Genomic DNA, 23,020 nt, shown 5'->3' on the forward strand with positions numbered 1-23,020 from the left:
TGATACTCTTTTCTCTCTAGGTTTTCATGACACTGTTCTTTCTTTATCTTCCTCCTACCTGTCTGACTTCTCACTCTCCTTTGCTGGATCGTAATCCAAGTCATGCCCGCTAACCATGTATCCCTCAAGGCTATGTTCTGTGCCCTCTTTTCTTCTCTCAGATCCATTCATCTGGCTCTAACTTTTCTCCTGACCTCTAGTCTCACATCTCTAACTGCCTATTGAATATCTTGAAGTAGATACCTCATAGACATCTTAAATTCAATGCTTATGAAACTGAACTCATTATCTTTCCCCTCAAGCCCTCACCTATTCTTACCTTGCCTATTACTGCTAAGGGTACCACTAGCCCCCCAGTCATCCAGGCTGACAAGCTAGGAGTAACCTCCAACTCCTCACTCTTTTCACCCCCACATCCAGTCAGTTACCAAGCCCTATCATGTTTACCTTTCTCTCATATATCCTGAAGTGATCGTCCTATACCACAGGCTTGCAAAATCATATATATCACTCCCCTACTCAATGAACCCCAGTGACTCTTTATTTCCTCTAGGACCAAATTTAAAATTCTGTTTGGTTTTTAAAGCCCTACGTAATCTAACCCCTCATCCATGCCGCTCTAGTCTTCTTACATCTTATTTCCTTCCACAGGTTCTATGACCTTATTGGTTTCTTTGCTGTTCCTCAAACAAGATGTTCCATCTCCTGATAGCATTTTTGTTATTTGTCCCCTATGACTGGAATACTCTCCATGCTGGTCTCCCCCTCTTTGGCTTCCCTTGCTTCCTTCAAGTCCCATCTAAATCCCAGCTTCTTCAAGAAGCCTTTCCCCATCCTCCTTAATCTTAGTGCCTTACCAAGACCACCCCCAACTTATATTGTCTATATTTTGTCTGTACATAGTTGTTGGTATGTTGTTGCCTCCATTAGATATGAATTCTTTGACGGCAGTGACTGTATAGGAAGAAGGGCCCTTTGGGGAGGTTGCCTTGCTTTGTATCTCCAGCACTTGGCATAGTGCTTGACATATAGTAAGCACTTAATAAATGTCTGTTGACTTTACTTGGCTTGTTGAGATGACTTAGAGGTCACTTAGTTCAACCTTCTTATTCTATAGTTGAAGAAACTGAAACCCAGAAAGAGAAGGTAAGTGATGCCATACCATTAGTAAATGGCAGAACTGGAGTTTGAAGCCAAGTCCTTTGCTCTTTCAACTGAATCACATGAGTGCAACCCTGAATTTTCATATTTTGCCTAGAAAGTGGGACTGCCTTTTCTGTGATTAACATCATTCTTGTATGAGGAGCAATCACAGTTTAGAGCAGAGGTGTCAAACACAACACTCCCCAGTTCAGCTGGAACGAGATTAAAATGTGATTGGGAATTATTTAACAAAACAAATAAAAACACAATAGAACATAAAAAATGTTCATATGTGGCTAAGTCAATATGCAGTCTTATGTGTGGTTTATTGATCCCATTTCTACTTCAGTTTGACACCACTGGCTTAGCGATCACTGAGTCCAACCCACTCATTCTACAGATAAGGAAACTGAGACCCAAAGTAAGTCATGTGACTTGCCCCAAATCATTCAAGTAGAAAGTAACTGATCTAGGCTTTGGATCCAAGTCTTCTGACTCCAAATCTAGTACTCTTTCCACGCTGCTAAAAAGATGAAACCTCAGATAAAGAAAATGTAGTATCTGCAAATTAAGGCAAATTAAGTAAATTCTCCTACCTTTTGTGTATGGATTCGTGCTCTAAGCAGAATATTTTCTAACTCCACCTGAACCACCAGTAAGTCAGCTGGGAAGTTATCTCCCCAATGATGTTAGAGAAGCTGAGTGGTAGTGCACTACCATCTGGTGGTCAAGATGTGAAATGGCGCTACCAGCTTACTTTTCTAAACCAGTCCTCAGAGGGTGGTCTGTAGATCTCTCCAGAGTCCCTGAGACTGTTTCAAGGGGTCATTAACATCAAAACTATCTTCATAGTAACACTAAGATGGTGTTTGCTATTAAAGTGCCCCTCTGTTTTCCAGCCACATATTTGTGCAAGGTCAGGTTTTCTTCATACACTCCAAGCAAAACAATTTATAGCAAAGACTGAACGCAGAAGCCGATCTGAGAATCCAGCTGCCTTCTATTAAGCCAGACATTCAAAAGATTTGCAAAAGTATGCAAAACAACACCATGCTTCCCACTAATTTTTATTGACAAATGTATTGTTTATATTAACACTATGCATTTATTATTTTAATGAATTAATAAATTAATATTAAATGTATCAGTTTTAATTTCCAACATGGTAAATATTTAAAGATATTCCCCATATAAACATGAACTCTCTGGGGTCCTCAATGATTTTTAAAAGTGTACAGGGACCCTGAGAACAAAAAACTTGAGAGCCGCAGATTTAAAGGAAGGATTTTGGATTGAGAATAATTTATATGAGATGTTGGCAACTTCAGGGAACTAAAATGCCAGCTGTATCCTCATTACTTCATTCCAACTTAAGGTTTCAGAAGGTAGTAAGAGCCCCTCTCTCCTCTTGTCACTGTGACTTTGAACCTTTAAAAACTTATCAGACTGGAATCCAGAGAACAGATGTATAAAGTTGATGGCATATACACACATACATAGGAAAGCATAAGGTCCTAGAAGTAGAGCTGGAAAAGACTTCAGAGGTGAGCTTGGCTGACTGTCATTTTATGAGCCAGGAAACTGAAACCCAGGATTGTTAGGTGGAAGAGGTTTGGCTTGGTTTGGTTTGGTTTTCTTTTCTTTTCTTTTCTTTTCTTTTCTTTTCTTTTCTTTTTTTTCTTTTTTAAGTACAAGCCATTGCTTCTTCGGCCCAAATCCCTCCACTCCCATGTCCTGGGTTCACGTGGACCAAGTCCAGTCTTGGGGAGGCTCTTGAAATCTCTCTCTCTGTCTCTGTTTCTCTCTGTCTGTCTTTCTGTGTCTGTCAGTCTGTCAGTCTGTCTGTCTGTCTCTCTCACACTGTCTCGCTATCTTTCCCTCTCTGTCTTTGTCTCTCTCTGTCTCTGTCTCTCTTTTTCTCTCTCTCTGTCTCTCTCTCATTATTCCCCATTCTCACAGCAACCCTAGTTCATGCCCTTGTTGCTTCTTACTTGAACCACTGTAAAAGTCTTCTAATTCCTGCTTCGAGTCTCTCCCTGCTTCAGTGCATGCTTCACACAGACGCCAAAAGGATTTTCATAAAGCACAGGTCTGCCCATGTCACTTCTCTACTCAATACGCTCCAGTGGTTCCCTATCACCTCCAGGATCAAATACAAAATCCTCTACTTAGCATTTAGGGCTCTTCACAATCTCGTCTTTTCTATCTTTCCAGTCTTCTTACACATATCCATGTGCATTCATATCCATGAATTCTCTGGTCAATTCAATTCAGTCCAACAAAATTTACTGAATGCCAACAATGTGCTAGCACTCTGCTAATTACTAGGGGGACAAGTAAGAAAACGATAGTCCCTGCCTTCGAGGAGCTTATGATCTAACAGGGGAAGAAAATACACAAAAGGAAGCTTCCATCTATGCTGCGGCCATATGTGTACATGCTGCCCCACCTGCTTGATTGTAAGCTCCTGGAGGGCAGGGACTCTTTTTCTTCGCACAATGCTAACCCTATAGTAGGTGCTTAATAAATGCTTGTTGATTGATAGTTTATGGGCTACTATCAATCTTTTGATTATTTGTTTCCATTGTTTATGGACTCCAGTGAATCCTTTGCACCTTTCTAAATTTTCTGTGGGATAAAGCAAAAGCTATTCTGTACCCAATATACATCCATTTAATTCATTTATTAACTAGAATGCTTATATAGGAGCTGGGGACCCTGTTATCCACTTTGGGGGAGAGTAGACATAAGAGTAGTTAATAGAAACTCAAGGGTCTTATCTGAGAGATTAGAGCAGATATTAAGATTGCAGAGTAGTCTCTAAGTGATGACAATAGCAAAATACACACACACACACTCACAAATACTTACTCTTCCAAAGCTTCTGCCAATACATTAATTCACCATGAAATGCACTCAGTTCCCATCTGCTTGGTTAGTTATATAATGGTCATCATCCTCCCATCACTTAGCTGCCCTTGTGACTACTGTTTGTCAGCCTAAGTGATTCCTTTTTGATAGTTCCCTGGCTCACTTCTCAGATTCTTTCAGGATTTTCATCACCCTGTATTGAGGATGCCATGCCTTCTTTTGATAGTTTCCATCTCATTGGCATGGGTAAATCTGCACTTTCACCTTCTTCCTGGACACTTGCTACATTCTTCCTTTTGCCAAAGAGATAAAAGAAAGAGAGAGAGAGAGAGAGAGAGAGAGAGAGAGAGAGAGAGAAGAGAGAGAGAGAGAGAGAGAGATGGAGATGGGGGAAGAAGGAAGGAAAATAGGAATGGGGCAAAAGCAGTTCTTAGGGGAAGTTTAAATGCTTACATAAATAAAATAGAAAAAGAAGAGATCAATGAATTGGGCATACAACTAAAAAAACTGGAAAAAGAACAAATAAAAAATCCTCAATTAAACACCAAATTAGAAATATTGAAAACCAAAGGAAAAATTAATAAAATTGAAATTAAGAAAACTATTGAATTAATAAATAAAACTAAGAGCTGGTTTTATGAAAAAATCAATAAAATAGATAAACCTTTGGTTAATTTAATTTAAAAAAAAAGAAAGAAGAAAACTAAATTACTAGTATCAAGAATGAAAAGGTTGAAGCTACCTACCACCAAGGAAGAGGAAATTAAAACAATAATTAGGAATTATTTTGCCCAACTATATGCCAACAAATTTGACAATCTTAGTGAAATGGATACATATTTACAAAAATATAAATTGCCCAGATTAACAGAAGAGGAAGTAAAATACTTAAATAACCCCATCTCAGAAAAAGAAATTGAACAAGCCATTGATGAACTCCCTAGGAAAAAATCTCCAGGGCCAGATGGATTTACATGTGAATTCTATCAAACATTTAAAGAACAATTAATTCCAATACTATATAGACTATTTGGGAAAATAGGTGAAGAAGGAGTCTTACCAAATTCTTTTTATGATACAAATATGGTGCTGATACCTAAACCAGGAAGAGTCAAAACAGAGAAAGAAAATTATAGACCAATTTCTCTAATGAATATAGATGCAAAAATTTTAAACAAAATATTAGCAATAGATTACAGCAACTTATCACAAGAATAATACACTATGACCAGGTAGGATTTATACCAGGAATGCAGGGTTGGTTCAATATTAGGAAAACTATCAGCATAATTGAGCATATCAACACCAAAACCAACAGAAACCACATGATCATCTCAATAGATGCAGAAAAAGCTTTTGACAAAATACAACACCCATTCCTATTAAAAACACTAGAAAGCATAGGTATAAATGGAGTCTTCCTTAAAATAATAAATAGCATCTATCTAAAACCTTCAGCAAGCATTATATGTAATGGGGACAGGCTAGAAGCATTTCCAATAAGATCAGGGGTGAAACAAGGATGTCCATTATCACCACTGTTATTCAATATTGTACTGGAAACGTTAGCTTTAGCAATAAGAGAAGAAAAAGAAATTGAAGGTATTAGAATAGGCAAAGAAGAAACAAAGCTATCACTCTTTGCAGATGACATGATGATATACTTAGAGAATCCTAGAGAATCAAGTAAAAAACTACTTGAAATAATAAACAACTTTAGCAAAGTTGCAGGCTATAAAATAAACCCACATAAATCAGCATTTCTATATATTACCAACAAAGCCAACAGCAAGAGATAGAAAGAGAAATTCCATTTAAACTTACTGTAGACATTATAAAATATTTAGGAGTCTACCTCCCGAAACAAACCCAGGAACTCTATGAACACAATTACAAAACACTTTTCACACAAATAAAATCAGATCTAAATAATTGGAAAAACATCAGTTGCTCATGGGTAGGCCAGCTAATATAATAAAAATGACAATCCTACCTAAGCTAATTTACTTATTCAGTGCCATACCAATCAAACTACCAAAAAATTATTTTATAGAGTTAGAAAAAATAATAACAAGATTCATTTGGAAAAACAAAAGGTCCAGAATATCAAAGGAACTAATGAAAAGAAATGCAGGGGAAGGTGGCCTAGCAATTCCAGATCTTAAATTGTATTATAAAGCAGCAATCATCAAAACTGCTTGGTACTGGCTAAGAAATAGAGGTGGATCAGTGGAATAGGTTAAATATGCAAGACACAGTAGTCAATGACTATAGTAATCTATTTTGATAAACCCAAAGACCCAGCTTCTGGGATAAGAACCCACTCTTTGAAAAAAACTGCTGGGAAAACTGGAAAAGAGTATGGCAGAAACTAGGCATAGACAAATCTCACACCATATACCAAAATAAAGTCAAAATGGGTTCATGACTTTAGATATAAAGGCTGATACCATAAGTAAACTGGGAGAACAAGGAATAGTTTACCTATCAGATCTATGGAGAACAGAAGAATTCATGACCAAACAGAGATAGAGAACATTATGAAAAGCAAAATGGATAATTTTGATTACATTAAATTGAAAAGTTTTTGCACAAACAAAGCCAATGCAACTAAGATTAGAAGGAAGGTAGAAAATTGGGAAAGAATTTTTACAACCAGTCTCTCTGATAAGGCCTCATTTCTAAAATATATAGAGAATTAAGACAAATTTATAAGAATACAAGCCATTCCCCAATTGATAAATGGTCAAAGGATATGAACAGACAGTTCTCAGATGAAGAAATTAAAGCCATCTATAGTCATATGAAAAAATGCTCTAAATCATTATTGATTAGAGAAATGCAAATCAAAACAACTCTGAGGTGCCACAACACACCTATCAGATTGGCCAACATGACAAAACAGGAAAATGATAAATGTTGGAGAAGATGTGGGAAAATTGGAACACTAACGCATTGTTGGTGGAGTTGTGAAATGATTCAACCATTTTGGAGAACAATTTGGAACTATGCCCAAAGGACTATAAAAATGAAGGAAGGAAGGAAGAAAAGGAAGGAAGGAAGGAAGGAAGGAAGGAAGGAAGGAAGGAAGGAAGCAAGGAAGGAAGGAAGGAAGGAAGGAAGGAAGGAAGGGAGGGAGGGAGGGAGGGAGGAAGGGGGGGAGGGAGAAAGAAAGAGACAGAGACAGACAGAAATCCAGAAAGCATTTATTATTGAATGCTTGCTATGTGCTAGGCACTGTGCTAAATACTAAGGATACAAATACAGGTAAACAAGATAGGCCTGCCTTCAAGAAGCATGCATTCTAATAGGAGTGAAAAAAAACATATGAAGAAGAGCTAAAGGGGGGATGTGACAGTATCCACACAGAAGCATGGCAAGGAGACTTTGGGACATTGCCTGGTGTTCTAGTCTCTGGCAAGATAAGGCCAAAAAGTCCTATCACAGGCATGGAATCCAAGTTTCTAATGTGGAATAGAATTTGGGAAGGAAATAAGTATTTCTATAGCACCTACTATGTGCTAGGCACTTTTTAAAAAAAAATCTCATTTAAGGCAAGGAAGGATGGCAGGTGCTTTATCATTTCTGTTTTACAGTTGATGAAACTGATGCTAAGTGTCTTGCTTAGGGTCACATATGGCTATTAAGTGGTTGAAGTCACATCTGAACTGAATACAGATCTTCCTGACTCCAGGCTCAGCATTTTATCCACTTCACCACCAGCTTCCTCTGTGAGGCAAAGATGGTTAGAGAGGAAGACCACGGCAAAGAGACATCCTTCTATCACATGCATAGTAACCCTAATTAACAAGCCAAGATTCAATCCATGCAAATAGACCAAGAATCTGTGGGTACAGAGCCTTCCTCTTCCGAGGCAGATTATCATAGTCTTTAACAATTCATCAGTTCTAGGCAGTTGTCTGAGGCTCAGAGAAAGTTCAGCCGCTTGGATCCCACAGCTTATAAGGGTCAGAGTGGGGATCTGAACCCAGGTCTAGTTCATACCGGCAGCTCCTTCCTACAGCCCCTGGTCTGACACATATTGCCACAACTGGGAAAGCAGAGTAACTGACAAATAAAGCAGGCAGGCAGCAACCGCTGCCAACTGCCTGATGAGGGTGTGAGCCTATGTTTGCTATGGGGTCACCTCAGAGCTAGCCCAGGCCCCCAAGCTGATCACTCCTAAGCTGATCTTTAGACCGCAGGAGTGACTGACTGTGCATCACATAAAGAGTAAAAGAATCTGGTGAGCCATCTGTTGTGGTAGAGCAGAGCAGTTCTGGGGAGCCCTGAGACCATTTGTACTCACGTGGGCTTTGTGCATGTCATCCCTCTTCTGAACTTCCATACTGCTACCAAGGACAGCTCCATCCTTCCAGTCTCTCAGGTTTGCAATCATCCTTGGCTACACATCATCCTTGACTCTTTCACACCTGGTCCTCCACATAGCTACAGTCTGGTCTGGTCCTTTCTATCTCCACAGCATCTTTCCCATTGGACCTCCCCTCTCCAATCTCTCTTCTCTTCTCAGCCGCCATCCAAGTTTAGGACATAAGCACCTCTCACTCAGACTCTTGCAATAGCTTTCTAATCAGTCTCCTTATCTCAAGTCTTTCCCCCATGCCAATCTATCCTCTACACAGTCACCAAAGTGATTTTCTTCAAGCACCATGACACCATGCTACTCAGTAAACTCCAACAGTTCCCTATCATCTGTTTCCCACTTAAAGCCCTTCATAACTGGTCCCTTTAACTTTTCCAGTCTTCTTAAATCATTATTCCCCTCCATACACACTCTGGTCCAGCTGTACCAGCCTTTGTACTATTCCTCACGTGTAGCCCTACATCTCCTATCCTCCTGCCTTATCTTATGAGCCTCCTGGTTTCCTTCACAATTCAGTAAAAGCACTTTATTTATGAGGCTCTTCCTAGTCCCCCTTTTCTCCTCTTCTCCCAACCACACACAAAGTTATCTCCCTATATGATTTACATTTATCTCTCTATGTGCAGGTCTTCTCCCAATAGAATGTAAACTTCTGAGAGTAGAGATTGTTTTGCTGATGTCTTTGCATACTCAACCCCAGGCATAGTGCCTAGCAGCTATCTGTGGTGCAGTGGATAGAACCCTGGGCCTGGAGTCAAAAAGACCTGAGTTCAAACACTACCTCATAGATACACTGTGTGACTCTGGGCAAGTCATTTAACCTCTGTCAGCCTCAGTTTCCTTAACTGGAAAGTGGGAATAATAATGGCACCTACCTTGAAGGGTTGTGGTGAGGATCAAAAGTGCCTGGCATATAGTAGGCACTTAATAAATGTGTATTTCCTTCCTTCCTAGCACATAGTTAGTACTTATAAATGCTTATTGATTAATTGATAGGGAGATTCCAATGTAGCATGCTACAATAAACTACTGGAACTCTTAAAGCACAGCTACACCAAAGGTCTGGGAAGCTATAATTCTGTGCTACAAAATCACTCATAGCTGTATTCTTGGCAGGACCTTCTAAGTCCTTCCCTATTCTCTCATGTATGCCCGTGTCAGAGGTCATAGGAGGCTGACAAGTAATAATGGCCTACCATGCAGATTACCTCCATGACCCCTGCTGCCCTAGAAGGACTGATGGAAGTCATGCATAGGCTGGGTGGACAGCTGTCAGAGCCATAAACATGCTCTCTTCAAGTGGAGCACAGATGGAATGTCCCAAGGAACTGGCTGGGGGGGGGGGTCTACCACTGCCCAGATGTCACAGTACCATTACTGATGCTGGAATTGACATGGTTTCTCCACCACAGGGCAGGCTTCTGGCCAGTATGGGCTGGTCTTTAAGACCTACTCATGTACCTTTCCAAGGCCAGTCTGACAGCCTCATTCTGGACACCTCCCACGCCTAAGCTAGAAGGCACAACACCCTCAAGGCAAAGGAAGGCACTTGTGCAAAGCCTCATCAAAAACATACTTCCTTCTACTGCAGTAGGGAAGTGCAGATACCCCAGGTGTGTGGTCACCAGAGCCATCGGACCTCCTGCTTTCCTACCTTCTTCTTCTTCTTCTTCTTTTTTTTAGGCAATTGGGGTTAAGTGACTTGCCCAGGGTCACAGAGCTAGTGTCAAGTGTTTGGTCTGAGGCCGGATTTGAACTCAGGTCCTCCAGACGTCAGGGCCAATGCTTTATCCACTGCACCACCTAGCTGCCCCACTTTCCTACCTTCTTGTGGCACTCTCCTCCTCATTTCCCCTTCTTGGGATCATAGACTGGAACCTCAAAGTCCATCTGGTGCCACCCCCACTTGACAGATGAAAACCTGTGGCCTTGGAAGTTAGGTGACTTGTCCAGGGTCACACAAGTAGTAAGTACCTGACCTAGGATTTGGATGAAGGTCCTCAGGCTCCTCCACTAGAACCCCGCTGACTTCTCAAATTTTCTTTAAGCTTTTAGGCTTCAGGCCCTCTCTCTTCATCCTTCAATCACCTTCCTTTTTTCATGCATCTAATAATTACAGTATGGGGGGGGTTATTTTCCCAGACCCCAAAAGAAAAACAAAATAATAATTATGGTTACAACATACATATAAAACCTCATTTAGCTAACATCACTGGGGAATGAGATGTAACACAAATTAATTTTCAAAGTAACTGAATCTTATCCCTTCCAACAGCATCTTTTAAATTTTATTTTAGTTACTTTGGTGAAAATCTTTCAGAACTGTATGTGAATAAGGACACAGATGTGTTAAGTGTGTTAAATGTATTTAAGTCACAAATGTGATTTAATAGAATATAGTCAACCTTCACTATAAATGCTGATGATGACACTGCATCATTTTGTGTCTGCTAAAAACAATAATCTCCAGTACCATCATTGGTTCTCTTGCTTATTTGTATCTATCATTTTTGGGCCTATCACCCACATTTAGTAGGTCCCTTCTAAAGTGATATAATTGGAAACCAGGGAAAAAAACTTACTAAGAACCATATGCCTAACAAAAGCCAAGAAGTCTCTAAGTGAGGGCAGCAGGATCAAATCCCATGGCTTTGTAACAACTACGTGCATTGCTCAATGACTTTGTATTTCCACTGATCTGGATCTAGTAAAATGGAACCTGCAGGTGTTACCTGGCTGATACTCACTCCTCACTCCTTCCGCTCTTCAGGGAGCAGGGCAGAACAGAATCCTCCCTCACCACACCTTTATCCTCTCACTCCACACCTTTATCCTCCCACTCCACACCTTTATCCTCCCACTCCACACCTTTATCCTCCCACTTAGGATGGCTGGAGGCTGGACTCTGGACTCCTCCCCCCCTCCCCATTTGAATTTGCACTCTGTCTCTCGCTTTCCCATCCCCAAACCTCCTCAGGATTGGGGGCTATCCATATTACAACAGGTTCCATGGACTGGACTAGAGACTCAGAGAAACCTTGGGGGCAGTTTAAGTTCTGTCTATAAAAGTTTCTAGAATTATTAACAAACTAGAATAACAGTTTGTCATGCCCCCATGCATACTTAGTCACCAAGCTGCAAAGGAGACTTTCCAGCCAATTAAACTCTGTGCAGCCAAAGAGCCAAAGGCTTCCTCCTTCCTCGTTTGCACTCTCAGAACGCAATTAAAGACACATGGACAGAAGAATTAATATTATACTTATATCTTACCTAGACAAAGGCAGATTTAAAGTGTTATTGAAACTATAAGGAACAGTTTAAAAGGAAACTTAAGAGACTTTTCATTTAAACATCCTTTCAGAAGGAAAAGGAAAGTAGAAGGGAACATTCCACCAGTTCCGTGGCTTCATGGCCAGAGAAAATTCATTAACAATCAGACTTCTCTCCCGCTCTGGGCAGCACTGTCCTCTGGGCCACCTTGCTGGAAGCGGGGCAGACAACACTGCTTTTTTTGCCTCTGCAACCCACTTGCCCACATATATCATCCCTGCCTCCTCACTGGAGGTTATCTCCACACTTGCCAGGCTGACATAAACCCCACTCCACTCCACTGTCCAAGCCCTGCTCTAGTTCTGTCTTTTTCAGTCTAAGAAGAGGCTGCTCTTTCATATACTGGACTACAAATCCCAGGAGTCTGTACGGCAGTTCTTGCAGACTTGCCCTGTATGTAGATCTGTCTCCCAAGTAGAGTAGAGGAACACAGTAGATTTTGTTTGAGATCCCATGAGGAAGAAATTTACCTGTACAGGGACTGAGAAAACAACCTACAGGAGAGGTTAGAGAGGAGAGAAGGTTGAAGTAGGATGGACCTTGGTAACCTTGCGGCATCAGAAGAAGCAGAGGAAGGCTATCAGCACATTGGGTGGGCTGTTTGTCCAGCTTAAAGGGGAACGTAGATGAGAGATGCAGTGGGAGAAACAGGCATGGATAGACTGTGTCTATACTAGGGAAGGGAACACCCTTGTTAGGCAGATTGAAGGTAAAGTGGACCAGGCTGGGGATGTGGCGCCAGACAGCCTCAGACCCTTACTAACTCTGTGACCTTGGGAAAGTAACTTAAACTCCTTGGACCTGCATTTCCTACTCTGGACACTGAGAGAACTGGACTCTCGGGCTAGGGGAACCTGCAGCCTCGAGGCCACATGCAGACTTCTAGGTGTTCGGGGGAGGCCCTTTGACCAAATCCAAGTTTTACAGAACAAATCCTTTTATGGAGGGGACTTGTTCTGTGAAGTTTGGATTCCATCAAAGGGCAGCACTTGAGGACCTAGACATGTGGCCTCAAGGCCGCAAGTTCCCCACCGGGGTGGATGGTCTCTAAGGTCCCTTCCAGCTCTAGAGCTAGGATCCTACGTCTGGAGAGCATTGGGCTGGGTGTATTGCTACTTACTTGCTCTGATCCACTTCTCATATTCTGGTTAAAATTTTACACAAAACACCCCCATCCTCCCCATCACCCTCCCACCAGAACCTTGGTCAGGGCCACTAGGAAGCTGGGCTCTGACTCGGGGGATCCATTTAACTTTATCTTGTAAGGAACCAAGACTGCCCACTTTTTCTAGTTCCCCTTGACGTGTCGACTTTCCCCCACTTGAATGTAAGACCTGCCTTGTTTATTTGTATTTTGGGGGGTAGTACAATGCCTGGTCCATAGTAAACACTTACAGAATTAACAGATATACTGGATGGTAAGGAAAGAGGAGAGGAGTTTTCCTACTAGCTGGAGGCTGCAAGCCATGATCTGATTGGATAATTCCCAACTAACAATACTCTGAGTTACCCACCCACATAGGAGAGTAGTTCTCGGAAAGCCATGGAAGGGGGAAGGAAGGAAGAGGGACAGGGAAGGGGAGGGGAGTGGGGAACATAAGGATCCTACTGGCCCTCAAGTGTTGAACCCAGACAGGTGAGCTCGGTGCTTGACCGACAGCCCATAGCCTGGGGCCTCTCATTGACTAAGCTAGGGCTGGAAGTACAGTACCCCATCCCACCACCATGTCACAGATTATGGCTCTTTCTAACATATCATTTGATATTTGCAGCTTGGCTCAATGTCAGATGCAAAAGTCTGTGTTATTAGCAGTTTTCTGGTAAGACAAATTTTATGTGAGATGCTTATCCCAGATTACACAAGCTGACAGCTGTTCCAGTCATTTTTAGGACCTTTGAACTCCATAAAATTGATATAACACATTTTATCTCAGTAATCCCAGACTTAATGAGTTGAAAGGGACCGTAAACATTCTCTAGCCCAACCCTTTCATTTTATAGAGGGGAAAGCGACCCAAAAGGTAGAGTCTGGATCTGATCCTGGCTTTGCAGACTCCAATTCTAATATCCTTTCTACTATACCATGTAATTATTTTGGTTTTGTTTAAAGTGAATGGACAGCTGAACTTATTTCCCCCCAGGAGGTATAAGCGTGAGAGATAAGAGAAGACGCATGGGCCTTTTTCCCAGTTAAGGTGGGAGCTCCTGGCAAAGGGAAAGTGGTGGATGTGGGTGCTCCCACCACAAAATTGAAGGGCTTGGGAAAGGGACAGACCCTGTTCATAAAAAGTGGGGCCTGCCAGTCTCATGCTTTTTTATGGACCTTGCCTTAAAGCCAAATCAGTCTGGCTTCTCACTGACTGGCCAAGAATGGGACCCAGCCCAAGTCTCACTTGGTCTTTGTTTCTGTTCTGGTGGTTCAGAGTTGAGTGTAAATAAGAATTGTTTCAGTTTTGGACAGAAATCCTGAGGGTCCTCCCCTCCCAGACTGATTTTTTTTTTGACTAGGTAAAAGAGGCCATTCTTTGTCTCATACTTACCTAGCCTTAATCACTGAATGGGTGTTGCCTCAGACAAACTGAGACCTGGGAAAGACTTTAGGTCAAAAAAGGCCAAAGTCTCCCACTGCATCCAGAGCCATCTCCAATCATCCTGATCTGTATCTTACCACTGGACCCAGATGGCTCCGGAGGAGAAAGTGAGGCTGGTGACTTTGCACAGCCCTCTCTCACCTAAAACCAATTCACTTACAAGTCATGACATCTTCTTCCTGATGTCATAGTCCTCTTCAGAGTAGACTGCCAATCCAAGTCCTGAGGTCTTTTGCTCAGGTTTGGGTGGGGATATAGATTCTTTGTTTAGATTGCCCAAGGCTTCTGGTAACTTAAAAGTAAATGACATAATCCACGTTCATTAGACTAGATCCAGTCCCTCATTGTAATATTCATTCTCTCATTCCGTGTTAACCAATCAGAGCTCATTATCACTCTCTGGAACACCCAGTTTTCCAAAGATATATAAGCTTAGAGTCAGCATTCAAGAGTGCCACTTACTTCCTTTATTAAAATGCTAGCATTATTAATAAAATAATTAATTATCCAGGTGGGTCATTAGGTGGGTCATGGCCTTAATGCAATCACTTCAGAGGCATCAGGAGGTGGTTAACCTACCTAGACCCAATTTAAGTTTGATTATTATCCTTAATCGATTTCCCTAAGAAAACCCTTAGCTTTTCTTTTCCTACCTACCCTCCTAAAGGGAAAAGTCTGGAAAGGGTTTTAGGCTGCAGTAAATAACCATTTCTTAATATTTTTAGTTGAACCAGAAAGTTTTTAACCTGCTCCTACAAGCCCCTTCAAATTCTCACTTAAACCTCTTTTGAAATATTTACATCACCACTGGCAGCCTGAAATGGCCCTCAGTGGAATTAATTTATTTGAACTATAAAAATCCATCCTTCCTGCAACACCCCCCCTTAGAATGGAGATCTGCCTCCCCCAAAAGAGCCAGAACCCTGCAAATGGCTGCCCCGCAGGGAGCTGCCTACCTCCATCAAAGAAACTCCCCTTTCCAGGTCACTATTCCCTTTCCACCCAACTTTGCCCATAACAAAGGTGACCCTTGCCAGGATGCTGGAAAAGTCCACCATTGTGGCTTAAAGGCATAGGATAACAGTGACTGAATCTCAGAGCTGGAAGGGACCTTGGCAGTCACCTCATCCAATCCACTCCTGCCCTGTAATTCCTTGACAGCACCCCCCAAGTGGCCCTCTTGCTGGAAGCCCTGGAGAATGAGGGGCATCTACCACCTCCACAGGAAGCCTTCCAGTTCTGGACAGCTCTGCCTGAATTGGCCCCTCCCAAATGACCTCTCAGTTCTCCCTTCTAGGTCCAAACAGAGCAAATCTAGACCTCCTTCCAAGAAAAGCCTTAGATTACTTGAAGCGGGCTATCAATCAATAATCAATCAATCAATATTTATTAAGCACCTTCCCTGTGCCATGCACTGTGCGAAGTGCTGGGGATACAAAAAGAGGCAAAAGACAGTCTTTGGCCTCAGTGAGCTTACAATCGAATGGGGAAGACAACATGAAAATAAATATATACAAAGTAAGCTACATACAAGATAAATAGGAAGCAGTTAACAGAGGGAAGGCACTGGGATGAAGGAGGGTTAGGGGAAGGCTTCCAGTAAAAGAAGGGATTTTCCTGGGGGCATAAAAGAAGCCAGGGAGGTCAGTAGGTGGAGCCAAGGAGGGAGAGTGTTTCAGGCCTGGGGCTCAAATAGAAAATGCCTGGAGTGTCCCCATCCTCCAAGCCTTCTCTTCTCCAGGTGAAGCATCCCTAGTTCCCTCAGCTCATCTCCACCGTGGCATGACTCTGAGACCCTGCATCACCAGCTTGCGCAGTTGTCCCAGTCACCTGCAGGGGGCACTCCTGCTACACCATAAACCCAGCAAACCCTTGCCCCCTTTCCTTAGGTTATTCCATTAGATTGCAAATTCCTTGAGAGCAGGAGCAGACTTTTGCCTATTTTTGTATCCCCCAGGTGCTTAGCACAGTGCCTGGCACATAATAGATGCTGGTTGCTTGACTGATTGATTCTCCCAGTCCATCAGACCTTCTAGAGCTATAGGGGTGCCAGAGGGCTACAGAAGAGGCGAGTCCACACTGCCGATGTCCCTGCCAGGGCTTTCTGACTATTGACCTCAAAAGTCCTGCAGCCTTTGACTCAGGCGCGGCGCACCTGAGGGAGCAGGGTTAGCAGGTGTCATCAAGGTCAATGCATGCTGCCGTCTGCCACAGAGGCCAGTGTATGCACGAGGTGTTTCCAAGGGACACACACACAAACAGGAATGCAGAAAAGTCGCCTAGGTAACCAGATTCCCCGGGGTTGCACAGAGCCATCTCCCTGGGCGTTCTTTCGCCTCCCTCATTCCAAAACAGACAGGTCTAGCAGGACCCGAATGGCTCAACCCAGAGGCCCCAAAGCTGCCTGCTTGTATCTACTGCTTAGTCCAGCATTGAACTCAGCCAAGCAAAACGTCTATTAAGCACCTATGGTGTGCCAGGCACTTGAGCTAAAGATGAGAGGTCACAAGGAAAAGCAAAGGACGGTCCCCGCTTTGGTAGCTTAGTCTCAGGAGGGGAGAAAACACACCAACAACTCTTATTACAAACAAGACAAACAGGATAAATTGGATAATGTTGCAGTGACAGCACTAGTTAAGGAGGCATGGGAACAACATCTTGCAGAAAGTGGCTGGGAAAGCAAGAGGAGGCAGAGCATTCCAGTCAGTGACTGAGGCTGCCTTGGGTTTGAGTGGAAAGGGAAGCACAGAAGAGAAGTCATACTGAGGCAGCTAGAAGCCCCAGATACAGCACTGCACCTGGAGTCAGGAAGGCCTATATTCAAATCCAGCCCCACACAGGTGATCCTGGGCAAGTCACTTAACCCCTGTATGCCTCAGTTTCCTCATCTGTAAAATGGCACCTAATTCTCAAGACCGTTGTGAGGATAAAATAAAAGAATATTTTTGAAGTGGTATAAAGGCTAGTTGTTATTACCAGTAAGCATGCCAAGCAGCCAATACCACCTCTCTTTTCTCCCCTTCCTCACTTGGATTTGGGTCCTGAGGGGTTAGGACAGTGCCTGGCACTTAGGAGGCACTCCCTACTCGGGAATGGGGCTGTGGCCATCCTGGTGACCCATGAGCATGTCCTCACTTAGCTATCCTGGGACAAGTCTCCATCACCAGCCTGGCTGCAAGCTTGGTCGGATCTGCCCCACCCCAACCCCCAAGGGTCCTGCTATAGGGCGTCCTGGCTTCCTGACAGAGAGAGGAATTGGGGGTGCTCCTCGTCCTGATCAGAGCCGGCCCCCCATCAGTGAGTGCGGCAGACGGATGGATGGATGGATTGATTGAGTAAGACAGCTCTTGAGAGGAAAGGGACAGTTTTTGGCTCCTGCCTCCCTGGAGACGACCCGGAAGGTGCTGAGGCTGTCCAGCGCTAGATGGTGTGAGGTCTGGGAGGGACGCCCACTCCACGGGTGGGCGTCGGGGGCTCCACCGATCGATCGATCCATCGATAGTCTTTACGCCCATGGCCCTAAGCGTTCGCACTGACCAAAGACTGCAGCTCTGATTAGCGTCCGCCTCCGCCCCCGCCCCCCCCCCCCGCCTAGGGCAAGAGCCGGCGGGCGGAGCGCCTAGGACGAAGAGAGGCGCGGACCCCGCATCCCACGGCCCGCGCGTGGGAAGCCCACCAGGGAGGGCAGAGGAGGGTGCTGAATGAAGACTTGGGTTCCAATTCCGCCTCCGACCCAGAGCCCCGGTCACGTCTGGAAGTGATGGGAGCCGCGCCCCAATTCTACAGACTGAGAAACTGACCTCCCAGAGCACCACAGCGCCTCTAACTACGCCTGCGTTCCCCCTCCCGGCCGGGCGGGGCGCCGAGGGTCTGCGCGCGCAGGGAGGTCCTCCGGGGCTCAGGATGGGAGGGGGGAGCGGTGTGAGGGGGAGGCTCGTGCCCGCGCTGCGGGAGCGCGGAGGCGCGGCCCCGCCCCCGCCCGCGCCCGCGCCCCAGGCCGCCTCTCAGCTAGACCCAACGTCTCGAGACAGCCAGTCGCCCCCGCCCTTTTGCTCGAGCCGACTGGCGTGGCTGCCAGCCAATGGACGGAGCCTCTGGCCAGGCCTGGCCAATGAGGGGGAGTGGGGCGGGATTTCCCCCTGCGGCCGTTCCCCGGGATCCGAGGCGGCGGCGGCGGCGGCGGCGTCCCCGGCTGAGGAGGCGGAGGCGGAGGCGGCGGCAGCGGACGGGCGGGCGGGGCCGGATCCGGGTCGGTCGGTGGCGCGCCTGCGAGGCCGGGCGGGCGCTCGGGCAGCAGCTGTCGCTGTCGTGGTCGCTGTCAGTTCCGCCGCCGCCGCCTCCGCCTTCTCCTCAGCTCGGTCCAGACCCGACCCGGGCCGCCCGCCAGCCACCATGCCGGGCATCGACAAGCTGCCCATCGAAGAGACGCTGGAGGACAGCCCGCAGGTGAGCGGCCTGCGAGGCCTAGGAGGCCCGACGCGGCGACGGCTGCGGCGGGGCCCCCTCGGCCCGCGGGTGCCCGGCCCGGCCCCCCGCCGCGCTGCTCCCCTCCCTCTTCCCGCCGCGAGGCTTCGCGCTTCGGGGGCTTTAAACGCCGGGCTCCTCCCTCCTCCCAGGGCTCCCTCCGCGTCTCCCGGGCCTCGGAACCAACTTTCCCAGAAAAAAAACGGGGCAGGGGGCCGCGGGATCTGTTCACCCCGAAAGGGCCTGGAGCCGGCCCAGACGCGGCCGCTCGTCTCCTCTCCCTTCCCCCTCTCTCTTTCTCTTTCTCTCTGTCTCCTCCTCTCCCCGCTGTCTCTGTCCCTCTCGCAGCCCTCGGGGAAGGTCACCCGCCCCCTTCTCCAGAGGAGTTTTCTGGTTAAATTCGAATCGTGGGCCAGCATCCCTGTCGTCGTCTGCTGCAGGCTGACGCTGGGTTTGGTCGCACTTGACAGTTGAACGCAGATTCAGCTTCTGGCCTTTCAGTTCACCCTGTCCTGCGTTCGGGGTGGCACGTGCTGTTCCCGGAGAACGTAGAGGGAAGCTCCTGTTATGTGCCAGGGGCTTTACAAATACTCGTTTGATCCTCCCGACTCTCCCTGTCTGTGAAGCAGGGGCTGCTGTGGTCCCCATTTTACAGACCCGACTCCGGCCCGGTGCTCTACCCACTGTGCCAGCTAGCCGCCTCCCTGTCTTTAAGTTGCTGTTGAGCTTAGAGTAGTTTAGGGCTTTGTAGTTCATAGAAGCGGTCGATGTCTGGTAACCCAGCCAAGCAGGAGCTGTAAAAGTTGTTACCTGTGTTTTTATTGAGCAGAAAACTCCGGTTAAGTGGCTTCCGGAGGGGTGCAAGTAAGAAAGCACCGAGATTTGAAGCTGTGGTTCCAGGCCAGTTCTGATGCTCTAAGAACATTCTTTAGATGGTGCCATGATGCCTCCATACTGGCAAAGTGGTTATTGGGAGAATCTGTTACCATGGCAGCAGTCACAGAAGAGCTGGAAAACAAGATGGGAAGTTTTCAGGAAACTATTTAAGCATTGCCCTTTGACCAAATCTTATTAACCATCTAAGAAAATTAGAGGAGTTGGGGGCCATTTGCATAGACAAAGAACTTTCCGAATCACCTGTTTAGAACATTTAGAACGTTCTGTATCTAGAAACTATGGGCCTGAGGGATGGGGGAAGGTCTCTAGGTCACACCCCTTCATCCTCCCTGACTCCACTTTAGTGTTTGGTGATCCTGTGAAGAGTTTTCGTGTGCCCGATTCAGTTGCTAGGGAAATGGTTTGGTTTTTTGTTGTTGTTGTTTTGAAAGTAATCTGTACAGACCCATTGCCTGTTTGTTAATGTACTTCTGGTCGGCCTGTACTGACACAAGGGAAGACAGTTTCTTGAATTTATGTTGTAGCCTGAATAACATTCCCATCAGTTCAAACCTCCTTGGATTCAGTCTGCTATTAGTATATTATTTGTAATATAGTATATAATTAGTAATTCCTATAGATTTCTATTATGACTGTGTGAAGGCAGTGCTGCATAATGGATAGATTTCTGGCCTTGAAGCCAGAAAAATTTGGATCCAAATACTACCCTCTAACATCCTGGCTGAGTGACTCTGGGCAAATCACTGAACCTCTGTGTTGGTAGAGGAAGGTCTTCACTGGGAGCTTCTGCCACAAATTAAATTCCAGGTCTCTATCCCTGTTGACTAACCTACAAGCATTTATGAAACCCTCCTTAATAAATGTGCCTTGCCCTGGGGATACAAGTACAAAGATTGAAACAGTCCCTGCTGGCCAGAAGGAAACAAGTACAAATATGATATATACCAAGAAGAAATAGAAAAAGAAGATGGGGTGGTTTGGAAGGCGACATGAGCAGTTAGAGGGGTTAGTAAAGGTTTCATGTAGAAAGTGATACCTGAGCCACACTGCCTCAAAGGAAGAGAAGTATTCTTTTAGGAGGCAAAGATGAGGAAGGAATGCATTTCAGGGATGGGGAACAAACAGCCAGTGAGGAATAGAGAAGGCCCCTTGGGTTGTATCACAGAGTGCAAGGAGGGAAGTAACATCCAATGAGGCTAGAAAGATAGGCTAGGCCTTGTTTATGGGAAAGCTGAAGAGAGGATTTTGCATTTTAGAGGCAGTGGGGAGCCACTGGAGCTGCTTGAGTAGGAGAGTCACAGAGCTTATGGAAAGTCATTTTGGCAGCAGTGTAGGATGAATACAAGTGGGGAGAGACGAGGCAGGGAGGCCTTTGTAATAATCTAGGCAAAAGGTGATCAGAACCTGAACTAATAATAATAATAGTTAACATGTGCTAATATTATAACAACAATAACCATAGCTAGCATAGCACCTTCATTGTGCTAGGTATTCTACACATATCTCATTTGATCTTCATACCCTATTTTAGAAACTGAGGCAAACAGAGATTAAGTGACTTGGCCAAAGTCAAATAGGTACTAAGTTTCTGAGACTAGATTTGAACTCAGAGCTTTCTCACTCTAGGCCTTGGCACTCTCCACTCTCTCCTTCCCACTCCCTGAAGCTGCTTACTAAGGTGGGTTGAGTAAAGAGAAGTAGTCTCAAGAGATGGTATGGAGGTAGAAACAGCAAGATTTAGCAACTGATTGATTGGCATTATGCTCTACTGCTCACATAGCCAATGTGAACCTAGGAGATGAAAAAAAAGGAGAACTGGAGGGGGAGGGTCTGCGAGCAGATAGTGAGTTCAGTTGGAGGCCTCTTTGAGATGCCCCTGGGACATCTCATTTGAAATGCGTTCCAGACAATTGGTGATTCAGAACTGAAGCTGACGGAGAGATGGAGCTGATGAAATCACCTAGAGAGGGAGATGAGAAGAGAACCTAGCAAAGAACTTTGGGGAACACCCATAAGTGGGTAGTGTGATACGGATGGGGAGTCAGCAAAGAAAATGGAGGAGAGGTCAGACAGGTTAAAGGAGATGAGAGCATATCGGAGAGGAGAGGATGCTCAGCCGTGTCAAATGCAGTAGAGAAGGATAAAAACTGAGAAAAGACCATCCAATCTGGCAGTTAAGAGATTGTCGGTAACTTTGGAGAGCAGCTTCAGTGGAGTGATGAGGACAGAAGCCAGAATGGAAAAGGCTGAGGAGTGGAGGGGCAAGAAGTGCAGGCGGCAGCAGGAGGCTGCTTTACCAAGGAGTTTGGATGGGAAAGGGAGGAGGGGTAGAGGGAGGTAGCTTAAGGGGATGATCAGAGCCAGTGAAAGTTTAAGAATGAGGGAGGCTTGGCGATGTTTTGATGGTAGGTGGAGAGGCTAAAGAGGGGAAGGACAGGAAAGGAAAGAGGATAATTAAGGTTTCTATCTGCCAGAGATGAGAAAAGGGGATAGGATCAGTCACATAAGTAAAGTGGTCAGCCTTGGTGAAGACCAAGTTACATCATCAAGAGACTAGGGTCAAAAAGGAGAATGGGGAATGACTTCAAGGGTTTTGAGATGAAAATGGGAGAGGGAGCTCCTGTCGAACAGCCTGGGTTTCCTCTTTAAAGTAGGAGGCCAGGTCTCTGTGGAGGCTGGTAGGAAGCACGTGGGAAACTAAAGCTTAAGGAGGAAGGAGAAGGTTGGGAGTAACTTCTCTGGGAAGTGAGATAGGGAATCAGTTATAGAAGACTGCAAGGATGGCCATGCAGTTGTGAAAGAGTTAAGTGACATATATGATGGTGATTATGTATGGCTTGGTCATTGTACTCTTTTATCCTCTAACATAAAAATTTTACCTTTTAATCAGACCATCCATGGTACAAGTCCCATGAAATCTGAGTAGCTCAGATTTGATCACATTATTTGTTTTGTTTTTATTTTCAAGATCCAGAAGTAACAGATCTTATGAGTTCAATGTTACTTTTGGAATATTACTTTGTACCACTACATTTGGGGAGTAGAAGAAAGAAGACAACATTCTACTTGAAGTCAGTTATGTGACTAATATGTAACATGTCCATTAGTTATTTTAATTAATGATTTGGCATTAGAAAACTATATTCAGAGATTCCTCTATGGAAAGGAGTTGAGTACATGAAGGACAGTAATGAAAGTCATATAATACAAAGGATTACTATGGATACTGTTGAAATGGGAAAAGGGAAGAATAAACTCAGAACTTGGCTGTCTAACGGTGTTTAAAAATTTAAACGATTCTTGGCTTTTTTCTATCAACCATCTAATCAGAGCTAAACTG

At 44.8% G+C, this 23,020-nt stretch overlaps 1 protein-coding gene across 2 annotated transcripts in view; it reads left to right on the forward strand.

Annotated features, from left to right (window-relative positions):
• Positions 1-18,521: 18,521 nt before the first annotated feature.
• Positions 18,522-23,020, forward strand: part of APPL1 (adaptor protein, phosphotyrosine interacting with PH domain and leucine zipper 1) — a 42,364-nt gene continuing 37,865 nt past the window's right edge. Inside the window, exon 1 of one of the 2 annotated variants that reach the window (XM_078152105.1) lies at positions 18,522-18,765. In XM_078152105.1, coding sequence (XP_078008231.1) covers positions 18,712-18,765 — 54 coding nt within the window. In that variant the 5' untranslated portion in view covers positions 18,522-18,711. The remainder of the gene's footprint in view (positions 18,766-23,020) is intronic. The other variant, XM_020968935.2, reaches the window with a different exon arrangement.

This window comes from Phascolarctos cinereus, unplaced genomic scaffold (assembly GCF_003287225.1).
Source record: "Phascolarctos cinereus isolate Bilbo 61053 unplaced genomic scaffold, phaCin_HiC Scaffold_4;HRSCAF=312, whole genome shotgun sequence".
NCBI lineage: Eukaryota > Metazoa > Chordata > Mammalia > Diprotodontia > Phascolarctidae > Phascolarctos > Phascolarctos cinereus.